The sequence below is a fragment of the Oncorhynchus mykiss genome, chromosome 12 (genome assembly GCF_057628025.1).
Source record: "Oncorhynchus mykiss isolate SJ-2025 chromosome 12, ASM5762802v1, whole genome shotgun sequence".
Classification (NCBI taxonomy): domain Eukaryota; kingdom Metazoa; phylum Chordata; class Actinopteri; order Salmoniformes; family Salmonidae; genus Oncorhynchus; species Oncorhynchus mykiss.
The window spans coordinates 3342940-3362882 of record NC_143033.1 but is presented as its reverse complement, the minus strand read 5'-3'; the positions used below and the strand labels follow the sequence as shown (position 1 = coordinate 3362882).

The following is a 19943-nucleotide window of genomic DNA, read 5'->3' as shown; positions in this document are numbered from 1 at the left end:
GTGGGTTAACCAGGTCATTATGACTAGAGAAGCAGCTGAGATGGTGTCCTGTCTAGTGGGTTAACCAGGTCATTATGACTAGAGAAGCAGCTGAGATGGTGTCCTGTCTAGTGGGTTAACCAGGTCATTATGACTAGAGAAGCAGCTGAGATGGTGTCCTGTCTAGTGGGTTAACCAGGTCATTATGACTAGAGAAGCAGCTGAGATGGTGTCCTGTCTAGTGGGTTAACCAGGTCATTATGACTAGAGAAGCAGCTGAGATGGTGTCCTGTCTAGTGGGTTAACCAGGTCATTATGACTAGAGAAGCAGCTGAGATGGTGTCCTGTCTAGTGGGTTAACCAGGTCATTATGACTAGAGAAGCAGCTGAGGTGGTGTCCTGTCTAGTGGGTTAACCAGGTCATTATGACTAGAGAAGCAGCTGAGATGGTGTCCTGTCTAGTGGGTTAACCAGGTCATTATGACTAGAGAAGCAGCTGAGATGGTGTCCTGTCTAGTGGGTTAACCAGGTCATCATGACTAGAGAAGCAGCTGAGATGGTGTCCTGTCTAGTGGGTTAACCAGGTCATTATGACTAGAGAAGCAGCTGAGATGGTGTCCTGTCTAGTGGGTTAACCAGGTCATTATGACTAGAGAAGCAGCTGAGATGGTGTCCTGTCTAGTGGGTTAACCAGGTCATTATGACTAGAGAAGCAGCTGAGATGGTGTCCTGTCTAGTGGGTTAACCAGGTCATTATGACTAGAGAAGCAGCTGAGATGGTGTCCTGTCTAGTGGGTTAACCAGGTCATTATGACTAGAGAAGCAGCTGAGATGGTGTCCTGTCTAGTGGGTTAACCAGGTCATTATGACTAGAGAAGCAGCTGAGATGGTGCTGTGTCCTGTCTAGTGGGTTAACCAGTTCATTATGACTAGAGAAGCAGCTGAGATGGTGTCCTGTCTAGTGGGTTAACCAGGTCATTATGACTAGAGAAGCAGCTGAGATGGTGTCCTGTCTAGTGGGTTAACCAGGTCATTATGACTAGAGAAGCAGCTGAGATGGTGTCCTGTCTAGTGGGTTAACCAGTTCATTATGACTAGAGAAGCAGCTGAGATGGTGTCCTGTCTAGTGTGTTAACCAGGTCATTATGACTAGAGAAGCAGCTAAGGTGGTGTCCTGTCTAGTGGGTTAACCAGGTCATTATGACTAGAGAAGCAGCTGAGATGGTGTCCTGTCTAGTGGGTTAACCAGGTCGGTATGACTAGAGAAGCAGCTGAGATGGTGTCCTGTCTAGTGGGTTAACCAGGTCATTATGACTAGAGAAGCAGCTGAGATGGTGTCCTGTCTAGTGGGTTAACCAGGTCATTATGACTAGAGAAGCAGCTGAGATGGTGTCCTGTCTAGTGGGTTAACCAGGTCATTATGACTAGAGAAGCAGCTGAGATGGTGTCCTGTCTAGTGGGTTAACCAGATCATTATGACTAGAGAAGCAGCTGAGATGGTGTCCTGTCTAGTGGGTTAACCAGGTCATTATGACTAGAGAAGCAGCTGAGATGGTGTCCTATCTAGTGGGTTAATCATGTCATCATGACTAGAGAAGCAGCTGAGATGGTGTCCTGTCTAGTGGGTTAACCAGGTTATTATGACTAGAGAAGCAGCTGAGATGGTGTCCTGTCTAGTGGGTTAACCAGGTCATCATGACTAGAGAAGCAGCTGAGGTGGTGTCCTGTCTAGTTGGTTAACCAGGTCATTATGACTAGAGAAGTAGCTGAGATGGTGTCCTGTCTAGTTGGTTAACCAGGTCATTATGACTAGAGAAGCAGCTGAGATGGTGCTGTGTCCTGTCTAGTGGGTTAACCAGGTCATTATGACTAGAGAAGCAGCTGAGATGGTGTCCTGTCTAGTGGGTTAACCAGGTCATTATGACTAGAGAAGCAGCTGAGATGGTGTCCTGTCTAGTGGGTTAACCAGGTCATTATGACTAGAGAAGCAGCCTAGATGGTGTCCTGTCTAGTGGGTTAACCAGGTCATTATGACTAGAGAAGCAGCTGAGATGGTGTCCTGTCTAGTGGGTTAACCAGGTCATTATGACTAGAGAAGCAGCTGAGATGGTGTCCTGTCTAGTGGGTTAACCAGGTCATTATGACTAGAGAAGCAGCTGAGATGGTGTCCTGTCTAGTGGGTTAACCAGGTCATCATGACTAGAGAAGCAGCTGAGATGGTGCTGTGTCCTGTCTAGTGGGTTAACCAGGTCATTATGACTAGAGAAGCAGCTGAGATGGTGTCCTGTCTAGTGGGTTAACCAGGTCATTATGACTAGAGAAGCAGCTGAGATGGTGTCCTGTCTAGTGGGTTAACCAGGTCATTATGACTAGAGAAGCAGCTGAGATGGTGTCCTGTCTAGTGGGTTAACCAGGTCATTATGACTAGAGAAGCAGCTGAGATGGTGTCCTGTCTAGTGGGTTAACCAGGTCATTATGACTAGAGAAGCAGCTGAGATGGTGTCCTGTCTAGTGGGTTAACCAGTTCATTATGACTAGAGAAGCAGCTGAGATGGTGTCCTGTCTAGTGGGTTAACCAGTTCATTATGACTAGAGAAGCAGCTGAGATGGTGTCCTGTCTAGTGGGTTAACCAGGTCATTATGACTAGAGAAGCAGCTGAGATGGTGTCCTGTCTAGTGGGTTAACCAGGTCATCATGACTAGAGAAGTAGCTGAGATGGTGTCCTGTCTAGTGGGTTAACCAGGTCATTATGACTAGAGAAGCAGCTGAGGTGGTGTCCTGTCTAGTGGGTTAACCAGGTCATTATGACTAGAGAAGCAGCTGAGATGGTGTCCTGTCTAGTGGGTTAACCAGGTCTTTATGACTAGAGAAGCAGCTGAGATGGTGTCCTGTCTAGTGGGTTAACCAGGTCATTATGACTAGAGAAGCAGCTAAGATGGTGCTGTGTCCTGTCTAGTGGGTTAACCAGTTCATTATGACTAGAGAAGCAGCTGAGATGGTGTCCTGTCTAGTGGGTTAACCAGGTCATTATGACTAGAGAAGCAGCTGAGACGGTGTCCTGTCTAGTGGGTTAACCAGGTCATCATGACTAGAGAAGCAGCTGAGGTGGTGTCCTGTCTAGTGGGTTAATCATGTCATCATGACCAGAGAAGCCTTAAAGTTATTTTTCAAAAAAATATCTACACCACATTCTTTGGCGTATTACATCTGTAAACATTATAATCATGAAGTGCAATGGAATTGTCATCAGCAGAGATTTTAACCATGTTTCAGAGCACACTGAAATGTCGGGATTTGTACGTCCAACATGCCCATCTTGGGGATAATACTTTGTACATTCATAGCCCCATTAGCTCCGTTAGCCCCATTAGCCCCGATAGCTCAGTTAGTCCCGTTAGCTCCGTTAGCCCCGTTGACTCAGTTAGTCCCGTTAGCCCCATTAGTCCCGTTGGCTCAGTTAGTCCCGTTGGCTCCGTTAGTCCCGTTAGCTCAGTTAGTCCCATTGGCTCCGTTAGTCCCGTTGACTCAGTTAGTCCCGTTGACTCAGTTTGTCCCGTTAGCTCCGTTAGTCCCATTAGCGCCGTTAGTCCCGTTGACTCAGTTAGCTCCGTTAGCTCTGTTAGTCCTGTTAGCTCCGTTAGTCCCATTAGCTCAGTTAGTCCCGTTGGCTCCGTTAGTCCCGTTAGCTCAGTTAGTCCCGTTGACAAAGTTAGCTCCGTTAGCTCTGTTAGTCCTGTTAGCTCAGTTAGTCCCGTTGACTCAGTTAGTCCAGTTAGCTCAGTTAGTCCCGTTGACTCAGTTAGTCCCGTTGGCTCAGTTAGTCCCGTTGGCTCCGTTAGTCCCGTTAGCTCAGTTAGCCCCATTGGCTCCGTTAGTCCCGTTGACTCAGTTTGTCCCGTTAGCTCCGTTAGTCCCGTTAGCTCCGTTAGTCCCGTTGACTCAGTTAGCTCCATTAGCTCTGTTAGTCCCGTTAGCTCAGTTAGTCCCGTTGGCTCCGTTAGCTCCGTTAGCTCTGTTAGTCCTGTTAGCTCAGTTAGTCCCGTTGACTCAATTAGTCCTGTTAGCTCCGTTAGTCCCGTTAGCTCCGTTAGTCCCGTTAGCTCCGTTAGTCCCGTTGGCTCCGTTAGTCCCTTTGGCTCCGTTAGTCCCGTTGGCTCAGTTAGTCCCGTTAGCTCAGTTAGTCCCATTGACTCCGTTAGTCCCGTTGACTCAGTTAGTCCCGATGACTCAGTTAGTCCCGTTAGCTCTGTTAGTTCCCGTTAGCTACCTTAGTCCCGTTAGCTCCGTTAGTCCCGTTGACTCAGTTAGCTCCGTTAGCTCTGTTAGTCCTGTTAGCTCCGTTAGTCCCGTTGGCTCCGTTAGTCCCGTTGGCTCCGTTAGTCCCGTTAGCTCAGTTAGTCCCGTTGGCTCCGTTAGCTCCGTTAGCTCTGTTAGTCCTGTTAGCTCAGTTAGTCCCGTTGACTCAGTTAGTCCCGTTAGCTCAGTTAGTCCCGTTAGCTCAGTTAGTCCCGTTAGCTCCGTTAGTCCCGTTAGCTCAGTTAGTCCCGTTGGCTCCGTTGGCTCCGTTAGCTCTGTTAGTCCTGTTAGCTCAGTTAGTCCCGTTGACTCAGTTAGTCCTGTTAGCTCTGTTAGTCCTGTTAGCTCAGTTAGTCCCATTGGCTCAGTTAGTCCCATTGGCTCCGTTAGTCCCGTGTACTCAGTTAGTCCCGTTAGCTCAGTTAGTCCCATTAGCTCCGTTAATCCCGTTGGCTCCGTTAGTCCCGTTGGCTCCGTTAGTCCCTTTGGCTCCGTTAGTCCCGTTGGCTCAGTTAGTCCCGTTAGCTCAGTTAGTCCCATTGACTCCGTTAGTCCCGTTGACTCAGTTAGTCCCGATGACTCAGTTAGTCCCGTTAGCTCTGTTAGTTCCCGTTAGCTACCTTAGTCCCGTTAGCTCCGTTAGTCCCGTTGACTCAGTTAGCTCCGTTAGCTCTGTTAGTCCTGTTAGCTCCGTTAGTCCCGTTGGCTCCGTTAGTCCCGTTGGCTCCGTTAGTCCCGTTAGCTCAGTTAGTCCCGTTGGCTCCGTTAGCTCCGTTAGCTCTGTTAGTCCTGTTAGCTCAGTTAGTCCCGTTGACTCAGTTAGTCCCGTTAGCTCAGTTAGTCCTGTTAGCTCAGTTAGTCCCGTTAGCTCAGTTAGTCCCATTGGCTCCATTAGTCCCGTTGACTCAGTTAGTCCCGTTAGCTCAGTTAGTCCCGTTGGCTCCGTTAGTCCCGTTAGCTCTGTTAGCCCCGTTAGCTCTGTTAGCCCCATCAGCTCCGTTTCTCCGTTATCCCTGTTAGCTCCGTTATCCCCGTTAGCCCCATCAGCTATGTTAGCTCCGTTATCCCTGTTAACTCCGTTATCCCTGTTAACTCCATTATCCCCGTTAGCCCCATCAGCTCCTTTAGCTCCGTTATCCCTGTTAGCTCCCTTATCCCTGTTAGCTCCGTTATCCCTGTTGGCTCCGTTATCCCTTTTGGCTCCGTTATCCCTGTTGGCTCCGTTATCCCTGTTAGCTCCGTTATCCCTGTTAGCTCCATTATCCCCGTTAAACCCCATCAGCTCCGTTAGCTCCGTTATCCCTGTTAACTCTGTTAACCCCGTTTCCCCATCAGCTCCGTTATCCCCGTTAGCCCCATCAGCTCCTTTAGCTCCGTTAACCCTGTTAGCTCCGTTATCCCCGTTAGCCCCATCAGCTCCGTTAACTCCGTTATCCCCGTTAGCCCCATCAGCTCCTTTATCCCTATTAGCTCCGTTATCCCCGTTAGCCCCATCAGCTCCGTAATCCCTGTTAGCTCCGTTATCCCTGTTATCTTTTTTATCCCTGTTAGCCCCATCAGCTTCGTTAGCTCCGTTATCCCTGTTAGCTCCGTTATCCCCGTTAGCCCCATCAGCTCCGTTAGCTCCGTTATCCCTGTTAGCTCCGTTATCCCTGTTAGCTCCATTATCCCTGTTAGCTCCGTTATCCCCGATCACCCCATCAGCTCCGTTAGCTCCGTTATCCCTGTTAGCTCCATTATCCCTGTTAGCTCCGTTATCCCTGTTAGCTCCGTTATCCCTGTTAGCTCAGTTATCCCTGTTAGCTCCGTTATCCCTGTTAGCTCCGTTATCCCCGTTAGCCCAATCAGCTCCGTTAGCTCAGTTATCCCTGTTAGCTCCGTTATCCCTGTTAGCTCCGTTATCCCTGTTAGCGCCGTTATCCCTGTTATCTCCGTTATCCCTGTTAGCTCTGTTATCCCTGTTAGCTCTGTTATCCCTGTTAGCTCCGTTATCCCCGATCACCCCATCAGCTCCGTTAGCTCCATTAGCCTCAGGCTGGTTTTAAAGTCTGCCGGAGAGTGTAGAGTCTGATTTTAGCACCCCTAGAATTGAGAGAATTTCCAGCAGTCAATACACAAAACTCATGTAGTAATAACGGGAATTACCTGGGGGCTGTCAGAGTCACTGGGTTAGTGACTGGGCTATGTTCCAAGACAGCCGCTGTGGTCCTCAGTCGCTTGGCTGTATTTTATCTTCATTTGAACAATCCAATCGCTTTCAAAACCAGTGGAAATTGCCACATTCACTGTGGCACAGTATGTTTTCAGTTAGAAATGGCAATTTATGTAATTTACCTTCTATTGTTACACTCATCAGCAGTACGTTTTATGGTCCCCCACGATGAAATTGAGAAGGGGACTATGAATCTGTCTCCGTACATTTGTTCATGTGTACGTCACACGATATCTCAGACACCACTGGGTGAATGATGCCTCATTCATGGGGGATGACATGTTACGATTGCCTTGTTTGTTCGTTTTTTTTTTTACACTGATGCTGATTAGACTGACTGTAATATTAAAGTGTAGGTATTTGATTAGACTGTCTGTAATATCCTAGTGCTGATTAAAGTGTAGGTATTTGATTAGACTGTCTGTCTCCTTCCTTACTCCATCAAGGTCAATGGAACGGAAGCTTCTCTCTTGTAACTAAGGCCGGTTCTCTTGTAACTAAGGGGCGATTTACCCTATACCTGGACTAAAACTCCACTTCAAATGGAGAATGTCCATTGGGTTTGCTTTGTCTGTCCAGGACTAGGCTGTATCTGTGTCTGGGAAACTGGTCCTAATAGTTTTCAAAAAATAGCCTCTTTATAAACATCACCCAACTATTTCTTTATTTGAATTATGTTGGCTACTAGCCAACCAGGCCTAAATGCTACTAGCCAACCAGTCTTGGTTATATAAAGTGTTAGTAGTCATGCAGCTAACCACTACAAAGGCTTCATGTCTCAGAGAGATAGAGACCAGACACACAGCTTCATGTCTCAGAAAGAGAGACCAGACACACAGCTTCATGTCTCAGAAAGAGAGACCAGACACACAGCTTCATGTCTCAGAGAGAGTGACCAGACACACAGCTTCATGTCTCAGAGGGTGACACCAAACACACGGGCTCATTTATCAGAGAGACCAGACACATGGCTTCATGTCTCATAGAGAGAGACCAGACACACGGCTTCATGTCTCAGAGAGAGAGACCAGACACACGGCTTCATGTCTCAGAGAGAGAGACCAGACACACGGCTTCATGTCTCAGAGAGAGAGACCAGACACACGGCTTCATGTCTCAGAGAGAGAGACCAGACACACGGCTTCATGTCTCAGAGAGAGAGACCAGACACACTGCTTCATGTCTCAGAGAGAGAGACCAGACACACGGCTCAGAGGGAGAGATGAGACACACGGCTTCATGTGTCAGAGAGACCAGACACACGGCTTCATGTCTCAGAGAGAGAGACCAGACACACGGCTTCATGTCTCAGATAGAGAGACCAGACACACGGCTCAGAGGGAGAGATCAGACACACGGCTCCATGTCTCAGAGAGACCAGACACACGGCTTCATGTCTCAGAGAGAGAGACCAGACACATGGCTTCATGTCTCAAAGAGAGAGACCAGACACACGGCTTCATGTCTCAGAGAGAGAGACCAGACACACGGCTTCATGTCTCAGATAGAGAGACCAGAAACACGGCTCAGAGGGAGAGATCAGACACACGGCTTCATGTCTCAGAGAGAGAGACCAGACACACTGCTTCATGTCTCAGAGAGAGAGACCAGACACACGGCTTCATTTATCAGAGAGACCAGGCACACGGCTTCATGTCTCAGAGAGAGCAGACACATGTTCTACCGTCTTCAGTTTCATGACAAATTAGTAACAAATTCAACAGGGTTGTTCTTTAAATTCCCAACTACCATTCCAAATGTTTGGATTACAGAAATACTGTTTAATTATTCAACTATTTGACTTTACCTTACCGTAACATCTCTCTCTCTGTGGTTAAAAAGGGATTTGACTTACATTTCTGATAGTGGGCGAGAGAGTTTTATTTGTGTGTATTGTTGTGAATTGTTAGATATTACTTCACTAGTGGAGCTAGGAACACAAGCATTTCACTGCACCTGCAATAACACCTGCAATACATGTATCACTAGCCACTTTAAACAATGCCACTTAATATAATGTTTACATGCCCTACATTACTCATCTCATATGTATACACTGTACTCGATACCATCTACTGCATCTTGCCTAGACCGTTCTGTACCATCACTCATTCATATATCTTTATATACATATTCTTCATCCCTTTACACTTGTGTGTATAAGGTAGTAGTTGTGAAATTGTTAGGTTAGATTACTCGTTGGTTATTACTGCATTGTCGGAACTAGAAGCACAAGCATTTCGCTACACTCGCATTAACATCTGCTAACCATGTGTATGTGACAAATACAATTTGATTTGATTTGATATGTGTTTGTGACCAATAACATCTGATAAATATGTGTATGTGACCAATAACATGTGATTTGATTTGTTTATAGCCCGGTACAGTTTAAGCGCCATCTTGTTGTTGTTGTCCTGAGGTAGAATGTATACAGTCACGATAACAGATGAAAAGAGAGGTAGAAGAGTCAGAATTTGAGCATTGGGTATTTCAAGACGGTTGAACAATGGGAGTCAACACACCATGTGCTGCTGAAGAGGCATATCCCCCCCCCCCTCTCAGGTATAATCAAAATAATCACAAAATAGCAAAGTCGGGTTGAAGCTCGCCGAAGCTAAGGTTAGGGTTTATTCTAGGCATCCATTAAGCATGGTTCACATTGGCAGTTCTAAGTCACTCAAATCCATTTTTTTGCATATCTGATTAGAATCTGATATTTTTCCTGCACTCTAAACAGCCAAAAAGCACATGGAATTTGATATTTGACTGCTGTGGCTAGCTGAACAGCTACCTACCTAGCTAGTTGACTGCTGTGGCTAGCTGAACAGCTACCTAGCTAGCTAGTTGACTGCTGTGGCTAGCTGAACAGCTACCTACCTAGCTAGTTGACTGCTGTGGCTAGCTGAACAGCTACCTACCTAGCTAGTTGACTGCTGTGGCTTGCTGAACAGCTACCTAGCTAGCTAGTTGACTGCTGTGGCTTGCTGAACAGCTACCTAGCTAGCTAGTTGACTGCTGTGGCTAGCTGAACGGCTACCTAGCTAGTTAGTTGACTGCTGTGGCTAGCTGAACGGCTACCTAGCTAGTTAGTTGACTGCTGTGGCTAGCTGAACGGCTACCTAGCTAGCTAGTTGACTGCTGTGGCTAGCTGAACGGATACCTAGCTAGCTAGTTGGATCATGTTACATTTTGAGGCTTTAAACGTGTCCTTACAAGTTTGCATATTTGTCACCTTAGCTTGCTACATAACTGTGACAGGAAGCACGAGCACCACCACCAATCAGGCGGCACCACTGCTCACACACCTGACGTTACTATGACAACTATCATAGCTGTCTGAACACACACACAAATCTGATTTGGTCACTTGTAACTTACTGTTTGGACAGTCAGTATTCCAAAACGGATTTGAAAAACAAAATTGGTTTAAAGATTAAGGCCTGCAGTGTAAACAAAGCCTTAGTCACTAATGTGACCGTGTTGTTCATTCAGGTGGTGATCATGGTGGGCACTGTCCTACTGGCCTACAACTTTGAGTTAGGTCAGGTTGTATTTAGGTTACATTAGGGTTCCAGCCTGATATCTCCCTGTTGTCGTCTCTCCAGCTGGTGATAATGGCAGGGACCGTCCTACTGGCCTACTACTTTGAGTTAGGTCAGGTTGTATTTAGGTTAGATTAGGGTTCCAGCCTGATATCTCCCTGATGTTGTCTCTCCAGCTGGTGATAATGGCAGGGACCGTCCTGCTGGCCCACTACTTTGAGTTAGGTCAGGTTGTATTTAGGTTACATTAGGGTTCCAGCCTGATATCTCCCTGATGTTGTCTCTCCAGCTGGTGATAATGGCAGGGACCGTCCTGCTGGCCCACTACTTTGAGTTAGGTCAGGTTGTATTTAGGTTACATTAGGGTTCCAGCCTGATATCTCCCTGATGTTGTCTCTCCAGCTGGTGATAATGGCAGGGACCGTCCTGCTGGCCCACTACTTTGAGTTAGGTCAGGTTGTATTTAGGTTAGATTAGGGTTCCAGCCTGATATCTCCCTGATGTCGTCTCTCCAGCTGGTGATAATGGCAGGGACCGTCCTGCTGGCCTACTACTTTGAGCTGACCGACACGTTCGGCATCCACGTCCAGGGGTTCTTCTGCAACGATGCTGACCTGATGAAGCCGTACCCCGGGGTGGACGAGAGCAGCTTCATCCCTCCCCTCATCCTCTACTGCGTGGTCGCCGCCACTCCCACCATCATCGTGAGTATTCTCTGTCTGTCTGTCTGTCTGTCTGTCTGTCTGTCTGTCTGTCTGTCTGTCTGTCTGTCTGTCTGTCTGCCTGCCTGCCTGCCTGCCTGCCTGCCTGCCTGCCTGCCTGCCTGCCTGCCTGCCTGCCTGCCTGTCTGTCTGTCTGTCTGTCTGTCTGTCTGTCTGTCTGTCTGTCTGTCTGATTAGCTTTATTAGCATGAATGACAAGTCCACTGTTGCTCAAGCAAATTGAGATGTAATTAACAGTAACAGGTATTACAAGAATGTATGAATAATAACAATGTGACGGTCTGAAAAGCATTTTTACTTTGATGAGTAAAGAAACAAAGAAAAATATCTATATTGGGGCAATGACATCAGACAGTGTATACTGTACCTGTAACAACATAGAACAGGTACAATGACATCAAACAGTGTTTACCTGTAACAACATAGAACAGGTACAATGACATCAGACAGTGTATACTGTACCTGTAACAACATAGAACAGGTACAATGACATCAGACAGTGTATACTGTACCTGTAACAACATAGAACAGGTACAATGACATCAGACAGTGTATACTGTACCTGTAACAACATAGAACAGGTACAATGACATCAGACAGTGTATACTGTACCTGTAACAACATAGAACAGGTACAATGACATCAGACAGTGTATACTGTACCTGTAACAACATAGAACAGGTACAATGACATCAGACAGTGTATACTGTACATCATCTATGGATGCATCTCTAGCTTCCTGTCTCTGTTCGTGACGGAAGCAGCTTTTTTCTCCTTCGCTGTTAAAGTACAGAGTCACTTTATTTCATTAGGAGTCAAGCACCTGTTCTTTTGAATCACTTTGTAAAACAAGTTGAACCCCTTTCTGGGACTTCTGTCTCACTTTGTAAAACAAGTTGAACCCTTTTCTGTGACTTCTGTCTCAGTTTGTAAAACAAGTTGAACCCTTTTCTGTGACTTCTGTCTCAGTTTGTAAAACAAGTTGAACCCCTTTCTGGGACTTCTGTCTCCAGACACAAAGGTGCTTTTATCTGTGCTCCTTTATCTTTAGTTGTTTTCGGTATTTAATGAATAGATGTGTTAATTAATACAACAGAAAATATCAATGCATCAACCTAATTTCTCTTTAAAATGTATTTCTATGTTTGATTGGGACCGCTATTTTCACTGTCTTTTGACTTTGGCTATGGATATTTAAGATCATTTGTTAGAGTGTTGCTGGAGTTTTCAGAGGTTTAAGGATAGCTGCACCAGGGGTCACATAGAGGTTACATCAGTAAGGTTCCACCAGGGGTCACATAGAGGTTACGTCAGTAAGGTTCCACCAGGGGTCACATAGAGGTTACATCAGTAAGGTTCCACCAGGGGTCACATAGAGGTTACATCAGTAAGGTTCCACCAGGGGTCACATAGAGGTTACATCAGTAAGGTTCCACCAGGGGTCACATAGAGGTTACATCAGTAAGGTTCCACCAGGGGTCACATAGAGGTTACATCAGTAAGGTTCCACCAGGGGTCACATAGAGGTTACATCAGTAAGGTTCCACCAGGTGTCGCCAGTGGTTACGTCTGTAAGGTTCCACCAGGTGTCGCCAGTGGTTACGTCAGTAAGGTTCCACCAGGTGTCGCCAGTGGTTACGTCAGTAAGGTTCCACCAGGTGTCGCCAGTGGTTACGTCAGTAAGGTTCCACCAGGTGTCGCCAGTGGTTACGTCAGTAAGGTTCCACCAGGTGTCGCCAGTGGTTACGTCAGTAAGGTTCCACCAGGTGTCGCCAGTGGTTACGTCAGTAAGGTTCCACCGGGGGTCGCCAGTGGTTACGTTAGTAAGGTTCCACCGGGGGTCGCCAGTGTCTAGGCTATCAGTTCGCATTGGAATTTGGACACCGTATTGATCCTAATATGTAATTAACATTGTTAATATAATCAGTTACTGCCACCATGTTTACACAGACACAGTGTCACACTAAGGGTAAATTCAATGAGGTATTTACATGTACCTTTAGCTGAGTGTCGTCTGGTCCAATGGGGAGACATGGCGGAGTGGTAGGCAGGGGAACGGGGGGGGGGGGGGGGGGGTGTCAGTGGTCCTGGTGTTGGAGCTTTCAGTCAAAGGGGCTGCTTCCTCTCGTAGGAGGTCACGCGTCCTCTCGCTGTTCTTTCTCGGTTCAGTTCTCAATTCGTTCAGTCCAAGGAGATAAAGGTTTGTTATGACACACTGGTGTTCGATGTAACGTTTGGGTCCCTTCTGAGAGAGATGGGAAACTCAGCGGGTCGTTGTGAGGGATCGGAGTGTGTTGTTCAGCAAAAGTTCCTCTCAGGTGATTACGGTCAGAGTTGCGTTCGCTTTCCCATGCGCTGAATCATTGAACCTCTAAGGTGGTGGCCACACACCTCCCGAAGCACCGATCTGATTTTTGGTTAGTAAGACCTTGTATTTATTTAGGGAGACTGACAGAGGGCATGCTCTAAGGGCTGATCTGTGTCATTGGGACCCGCCCAGTTGATTTGTAAGGAGTCAACATGGCAACGTTCATATGATATGAAACAGGAGATTTACTCATACGTGTTCACAGAATGACAAAAGGTGTCTTGAACAATGAACAACTATCTCCAGGGTAGAATACATAGTCTATAAACATGTCTCTGGTCAGCTCTGTACCTTTCATATTTCAGTCAAACACATATTACAGGAAAAAGTAGAAACATTTATATGGGTTGTTACAACAGTTCACGAGCCCAACATTTTGAAATGATATGTCCTTTTCTTCCTCTCTGGGCCATGTCCTCTTTGTTGCAGAGAGAAAGGGGAGAGAAGGGTTCCTTTTTTGGAACATAGCAGTGAACCCCCCCCCCCCCATACCCCCCTCCTCTTCTGACATGTAGGCCATAAAGGGGCTCTGATAATGACCTTCAGCAGACCATTCCAGAACATCTGTTTTGTTTGTCTTGTGATAGGCTTGATTAAAGGACGCCGATTAGAGAATCTTGGCACGTAATGTCATGAGTTATCCAGTCGTGGGCTTCCGACAGAACAACTGGGTAAAAAAATATATAATTTTCAAGTCCTCATGTAGAAAGCACTGAGACGCCGATCAGTTTTTATTACTTCCGAGAATCAACACTAGAGGGCACTGTTTCTACACTCCTGTGACCACTGCACCACACCGCCTGGTTTCAGAAGACTAATTATCCTGACGCCTCTGGAGACTCAAGCCTCTCTCATTATTGTAACATCCTCCCTCTCTCTCTCTTTATTGTAACATCCCCTCTCTCTCTCTCTTTATTGTAACATCCCCCCTCTCTCTCTTTATTGTAACATCCCCCCTCTCTCTCTTTATTGTAACATCCCCCCTCTCTCTCTTTATTGTAACATTCCCCCTTTCTCGCTTTATTGTAACATCCCCCCTCTCTCTCTTTATTGTAACATTCCCCCTTTCTCGCTTTATTGTAACATCCCCCTCTCTCTCTTTATTGTAACATCCCCTCTCTCTCTCTTTATTGTAACATCCCCCCTCTCTCTCTTTATTGTAACATCCCCCCTCTCTCTCTTTATTGTAACATCCCCTCTCTCTCTTTATTGTAACATCCCCCCTCTCTCTCTTTATTGTAACATCCCCCCTCTCTCTCTTTATTGTAACATTCCCCCTTTCTCGCTTTATTGTAACATCCCCCTCTCTCTCTTTATTGTAACATCCCCCTCTCTCTCTCTTTATTGTAACATCCCCTCTCTCTCTCTTTATTGTAACATCCCCCTCTCTCTCTCTTTATTGTAACATCCCCTCTCTCTCTCTTTATTGTAACATCCCCCTCTCTCTCTTTATTGTAACATCCCCCCTCTCTCTCTTTATTGTAACATCCCCTCTCTCTCTTTATTGTAACATCCCCTCTCTCTCTCTTTATTGTAACATCCCCCTCTCTCTCTTTATTGTAACATCCCCCCTCTCTCTCTTTATTGTAACATCCCCCCTCTCTCTCTTTATTGTAACATTCCCCTCTCTCTCTCTTTATTGTAACATCCCCTCTCTCTCTTTATTGTAACATCCCCCTCTCTCTCTCTTTATTGTAACATCCCCTCTCTCTCTCTTTATTGTAACATCCCCCTCTCTCTCTTTATTGTAACATCCCCCCTCTCTCTCTTTATTGTAACATCCCCTCTCTCTCTTTATTGTAACATCCCCTCTCTCTCTCTTTATTGTAACATCCCCCCTCTCTCTCTTTATTGTCACATCCCCCCTCTCTCTCTCTTTATTGTCACATCCCAATGTCTCTCTCTTTATTGTAACATCCCCCTCTCTCTCTTTATTGTAACATCCCCCCTCTCTCTCTTTATTGTAACATCCCCCTCTCTCTCTTTATTGTAAAATCCCCCCTCTCTCTCTTTATTGTAACATCCCCCCTCTCTCTCTTTATTGTAACATCCCCCCTCTCTCTCTCTTTATTGTAACATCCCCTCTCTCTCTTTATTGTAACATCCCCCCTCTCTCTCTTTATTGTAACATCCCCCCTCTCTCTCTCTTTATTGTAACATCCCCCCTCTCTCTTTATTGTAACATCCCCCCCCTCTCGCTTTATTGTAACATCCCCCCTCTCTCTCTTTATTGTAACATCCCCTCTCTCTCTTTATTGTAACATCCCCTCTCTCTCTTTATTGTAACATCCCCTCTCTCTCTTTATTGTAACATCCCCCTCTCTCTCTTTATTGTAACATCCCCCCTCTCTCTCTTTATTGTAACATCCCCCCCTCTCGCTTTATTGTAACATCCCCCCTCTCTCTCTTTATTGTAACATCCCCTCTCTCTCTTTATTGTAACATCCCCCCCCTCTCGCTTTATTGTAACATCCCCTCTCTCTCTTTATTGTAACATCCCCCTCTCTCTCTTTATTGTAACATCCCCCCTCTCTCTCTTTATTGTAACATCCCCCCTCTCTCTCTTTATTGTAACATCCCCCTCTCTCTCTTTATTGTAACATCCCCCCTCTCTCTCTCTTTATTGTAACATCCCCCCTCTCTCTCTTTATTGTAAAATCCCCTCTCTCTCTCTTTATTGTAACATCCCCCTCTCTCTCTTTATTGTAACATCCCCCCTCTCTCTCTTTATTGTAACATCCCCTCTCTCTCTTTATTGTAACATCCCCCTCTCTCTCTTTATTGTAACATCCCCCCTCTCTCTCTTTATTGTAACATCCCCCCTCTCTCTCTTTATTGTAACATCCCCTCTCTCTCTCTTTATTGTAACATCCCCTCTCTCTCTCTTTATTGTAACATCCCCCTCTCTCTCTTTATTGTAACATCCCCTCTCTCTCTTTATTGTAACATCCCCTCTCTCTCTTTATTGTAACATCCCCCTCTCTCTCTTTATTGTAACATCCCCCCTCTCTCTCTTTATTGTAACATCCCCTCTCTCTCTTTATTGTCACATCCCCTCTCTCTCTTTATTGTAACATCCCCCCTCTCTCTCTTTATTGTAACATCCCCCTCTCTCGCTTTATTGTATCATCCCCCTCTCTCTCTTTATTGTAACATCCCCCTCTCTCTCTTTATTGTAACATCCCCCCTCTCTCTCTTTATTGTAACATCCCCTCTCTCTCTTTATTGTCACATCCCCTCTCTCTCTTTATTGTAACATCCCCCCTCTCTCTCTTTATTGTAACATCCCCTCTCTCTCTTTATTGTCACATCCCCTCTCTCTCTTTATTGTAACATCCCCCCTCTCTCTCTTTATTGTAACATCCCCCTCTCTCGCTTTATTGTAACATCCCCCCTCTCTCTCTTTATTGTAACATCCCCCTCTCTCTCTTTATTGTAACATCCCCCTCTCTCTCTTTATTGTAACATCCCCTCTCTCTCTTTATTGTAACATCCCCTCTCTCTCTTTATTGTAACATCCCCTCTCTCTCTTTATTGCAACATCCCCTCTCTCTCTTTATTGTAACATCCCCCCTCTCTCTTTATTGTAACATCCCCTCTCTCTCTTTATTGTCACATCCCCTCTCTCTCTTTATTGTAACATCCCCCCTCTCTCTCTTTATTGTAACATTCCCCCTCTCTCTCTTTATTGTAACATCCCCCTCTCTCTCTTTATTGTAACATCCCCCTCTCTCTCTTTATTGTAACATCCCCTCTCACTCTTTATTGTAACATCCCCCTCTCTTTATTGTAACATCCCCCCCTCGCTCTTTATTGTAACATCCCCCTCTCTCTCTTTATTGTAACATCCCCCTCTCTTTATTGTAACATCCCCCCCTCGCTCTTTATTGTAACATCCCCCTCTCTCTCTTTATTGTAACATCCCCCTCTCTCTTTATTGTAACATCCCCCCTCTCTCTCTCTTTATTGTAACATCCCCCTCTCTCTTTATTGTAACATCCCCTCTCTCTCTTTATTGTAACATCCCCCCTCTCTCTCTCTTTATTGTAACATCCCCCTCTCCCTTTATTGTAACATCCCCCTCTCTCTTTATTGTAACATCCCCTCTCTCTCTTTATTGTAACATCCCCCCTCTCTCTCTCTTTATTGTAACATCCCCCTCTCCCTTTATTGTAACATCCCCTCTCTCTCTTTATTGTAACATCCTCCCTCTCTCTCTCTTTATTGTAACATCCCCCTCTCCCTTTATTGTAACATCTCCCTCTCTCTCTCTTTATTGTAACATCCTCCCTCTCTCTCTCTTTATTGTAACATCCCCTCTCTCTTTATTGTAACATCCCCCTCTCCCTTTATTGTAACATCCTCCCTCTCTCTCTCTTTATTGTAACATCCCCTCTCTCTTTATTGTAACATCCCCCTCTCCCTTTATTGTAACATCCCCCTCTCTCTCTTTATTGTAACATCCCCCCCTCGCTCTTTATTGTAACATCCCCCTCTCTCTCTTTATTGTAACATCCCCCTCTCTCTTTATTGTAACATCCCCTCTCTCTCTCTCTTTATTGTAACATCCCCCCTCTATCGCTCTTTATTGTAACATCCCCTCTCTCTCTTTATTGTAACATCCCCCCTCTCTCTTTATTGTAACATCCCCCCTCTCTCTCTCTTTATTGTAACATCCCCCCTCTCTCTTTATTGTAACATCCCCCCTCTATCTCTCTTTATTGTAACATCCCCCCTCTATCTCTCTTTATTGTAACATCCCCCCTCTCTCTCTCTTTATTGTAACATCCTCCCTCTCTCTCTCTTTATTGTAACATCCCCCTCTCTCTCTTTATTGTAACATCCCCCCCTCGCTCTTTATTGTAACATCCCCCTCTCTCTCTTTATTGTAACATCCCCCTCTCTCTTTATTGTAACATCCCCTCTCTCTCTTTATTGTAACATCCCCCCTCTCTCTTTATTGTAACATCCCCCCTCTATCTCTCTTTATTGTAACATCCCCCCTCTATCTCTCTTTATTGTAACATCCCCCCTCTCTCTCTCTTTATTGTAACATCCCCCCTCTCTCTCTCTTTATTGTAACATCCCCCTCTCTTTATTGTAACATCCCCCTCTCTCTCTTTATTGTAACATCCCCCCTCTCTCTCTCTTTATTGTAACATCCCCCCTCTCTCTCTCTTTATTGTAACATCCCCCCTCTCTCTCTCTTTATTGTAACATCCCCCCTCTATCTCTCTTTATTGTAACACCCCCCTCTCTCTCTCTTAGTGAACTCAGAAACACAGTTTTAAGTTATGAAGAATCCCTCTGATATCTAATAACACTGTCTGGTGGTAATAGAAAAAGCAATAAAACACAATGAATAAAATGTTGTTTCTATTTTCTCCTTCACTAGTGGGGGCTTGTTGCATGGGTGTGGACTAGTGGGGGTTTGTATGGATGTGGACTAGTTTTTTTTTTGCATGGGTGTGGACTAGTGGGTTTGTTGCATGGGTGTGGACTAGTGGAGGTTTGTTGCATGGGTGTGGACTAGTGGGTTTGTTGCATGGGTGTGGACTAGTGGAGGTTTGTTGCATGGGTGTGGACTAGTGGGGGTTTGTTGCATGGGTGTGGACTAGTGGGTTTGTTGCATGGGTGTGGACTAGTGGAGGTTTGTTGCATGGGTGTGGACTAGTGGGGGTTTGTTGCATGGGTGTGGACTAGTGGGCTTGTTGCATGGGTGTGGACTATTTTTTTTTGCATGGGTGTGGACTAGTGGAGGTTTGTTGCATGGGTGTGGACTAGTGGGTTTGTTGCATGGGTGTGGACTAGTGGGTTTGTTGCATGGGTGTGGACTAGTGGGTTTGTTGCATGGATGTGGACTAGTGGGGGTTTGTTGCATTGATGTGGACTAGTTGGGGTTTGTTGCATGGATGTGGACTAGTGGGTTTGTTGCATGGATGTGGATCAGTGGGGGTTTGTTGCATGGATGTGGATCAGTGGGGGTTTGTTGCATGGATGTGGATAAGTTGGGGTGTGTTGCATAGATGTGGACTAGTGGGGGTTTGTTGCATGAATGTGGACTAGTGGGGGTTTGTTGCATGGATGTGGGCTAGTGGGGGTTTGATGCATGGATGTGGACTAGTGGGGGTTTGTTGCATGGATGTGGACTAGTGGGGGTTTGTTGCATTGATGTGGACTAGTGGGGGTTTGTATGGATGTGGACTAGTGGGGGTTTGTTGCATGGATGTGGACTAGTGGGGGTTTGTATGGATGTGGACTAGTGGGGGTTTGTTGCATGGATGTGGACTACTGGGGGTTTGTTGCATGGATTTGGACTAGTGGGGGGTTGTATGGATGTGGACTAGTGGGGGTTTGTATGGATGTGGACTAGTGGGGGTTTGTTGCATGGATGTGGACTAGTGGGGGTTTGTGTGGATGTGGACTAGTGGGGGTTTGTATGGATGTGGACTAGTGGGGGTTTGTTGCATGGATGTGGACTAGTGGGGGGTTGTATGGATGTGGACTAGTGGGGGTTTGTTGCATGGATGTGGACTAGTGGGGGTTTGTATGGATGTGGACTAGTGGGGGTTTGTATGGATGTGGACTAGTGGGGGTTTGTTGTATGAATGTGGTGTACATCTTTCTCCATCATTAATAAAAATATTAAGCCTGAGTTATCTTTATAGAATCTACCACATTGACTCAGGATGCTGTCCTCCTTTCTTACACTGTCCTCTGTGAAGCAACATAAACATTGGCACAGACACACACCACACACCACACACACACATACATACATACACACACAATCCCCCCCCCGACACACACACACACACAC

The 19943-nt window shown here is 46.0% G+C and overlaps 1 protein-coding gene across 1 annotated transcript in view; it reads left to right on the top strand.

Moving 5' to 3' along the window:
• The window catches only part of LOC110536862 (phospholipid phosphatase-related protein type 1), a 190145-nt gene that overhangs the window by 57463 nt on the left and 112739 nt on the right, over positions 1-19943 (top strand). The window contains exon 3 of the mRNA XM_090191435.1: positions 10549-10737. Within this exon, the coding sequence (XP_090047561.1) occupies positions 10549-10737 (189 nt within the window). The remainder of the gene's footprint in view (positions 1-10548; positions 10738-19943) is intronic.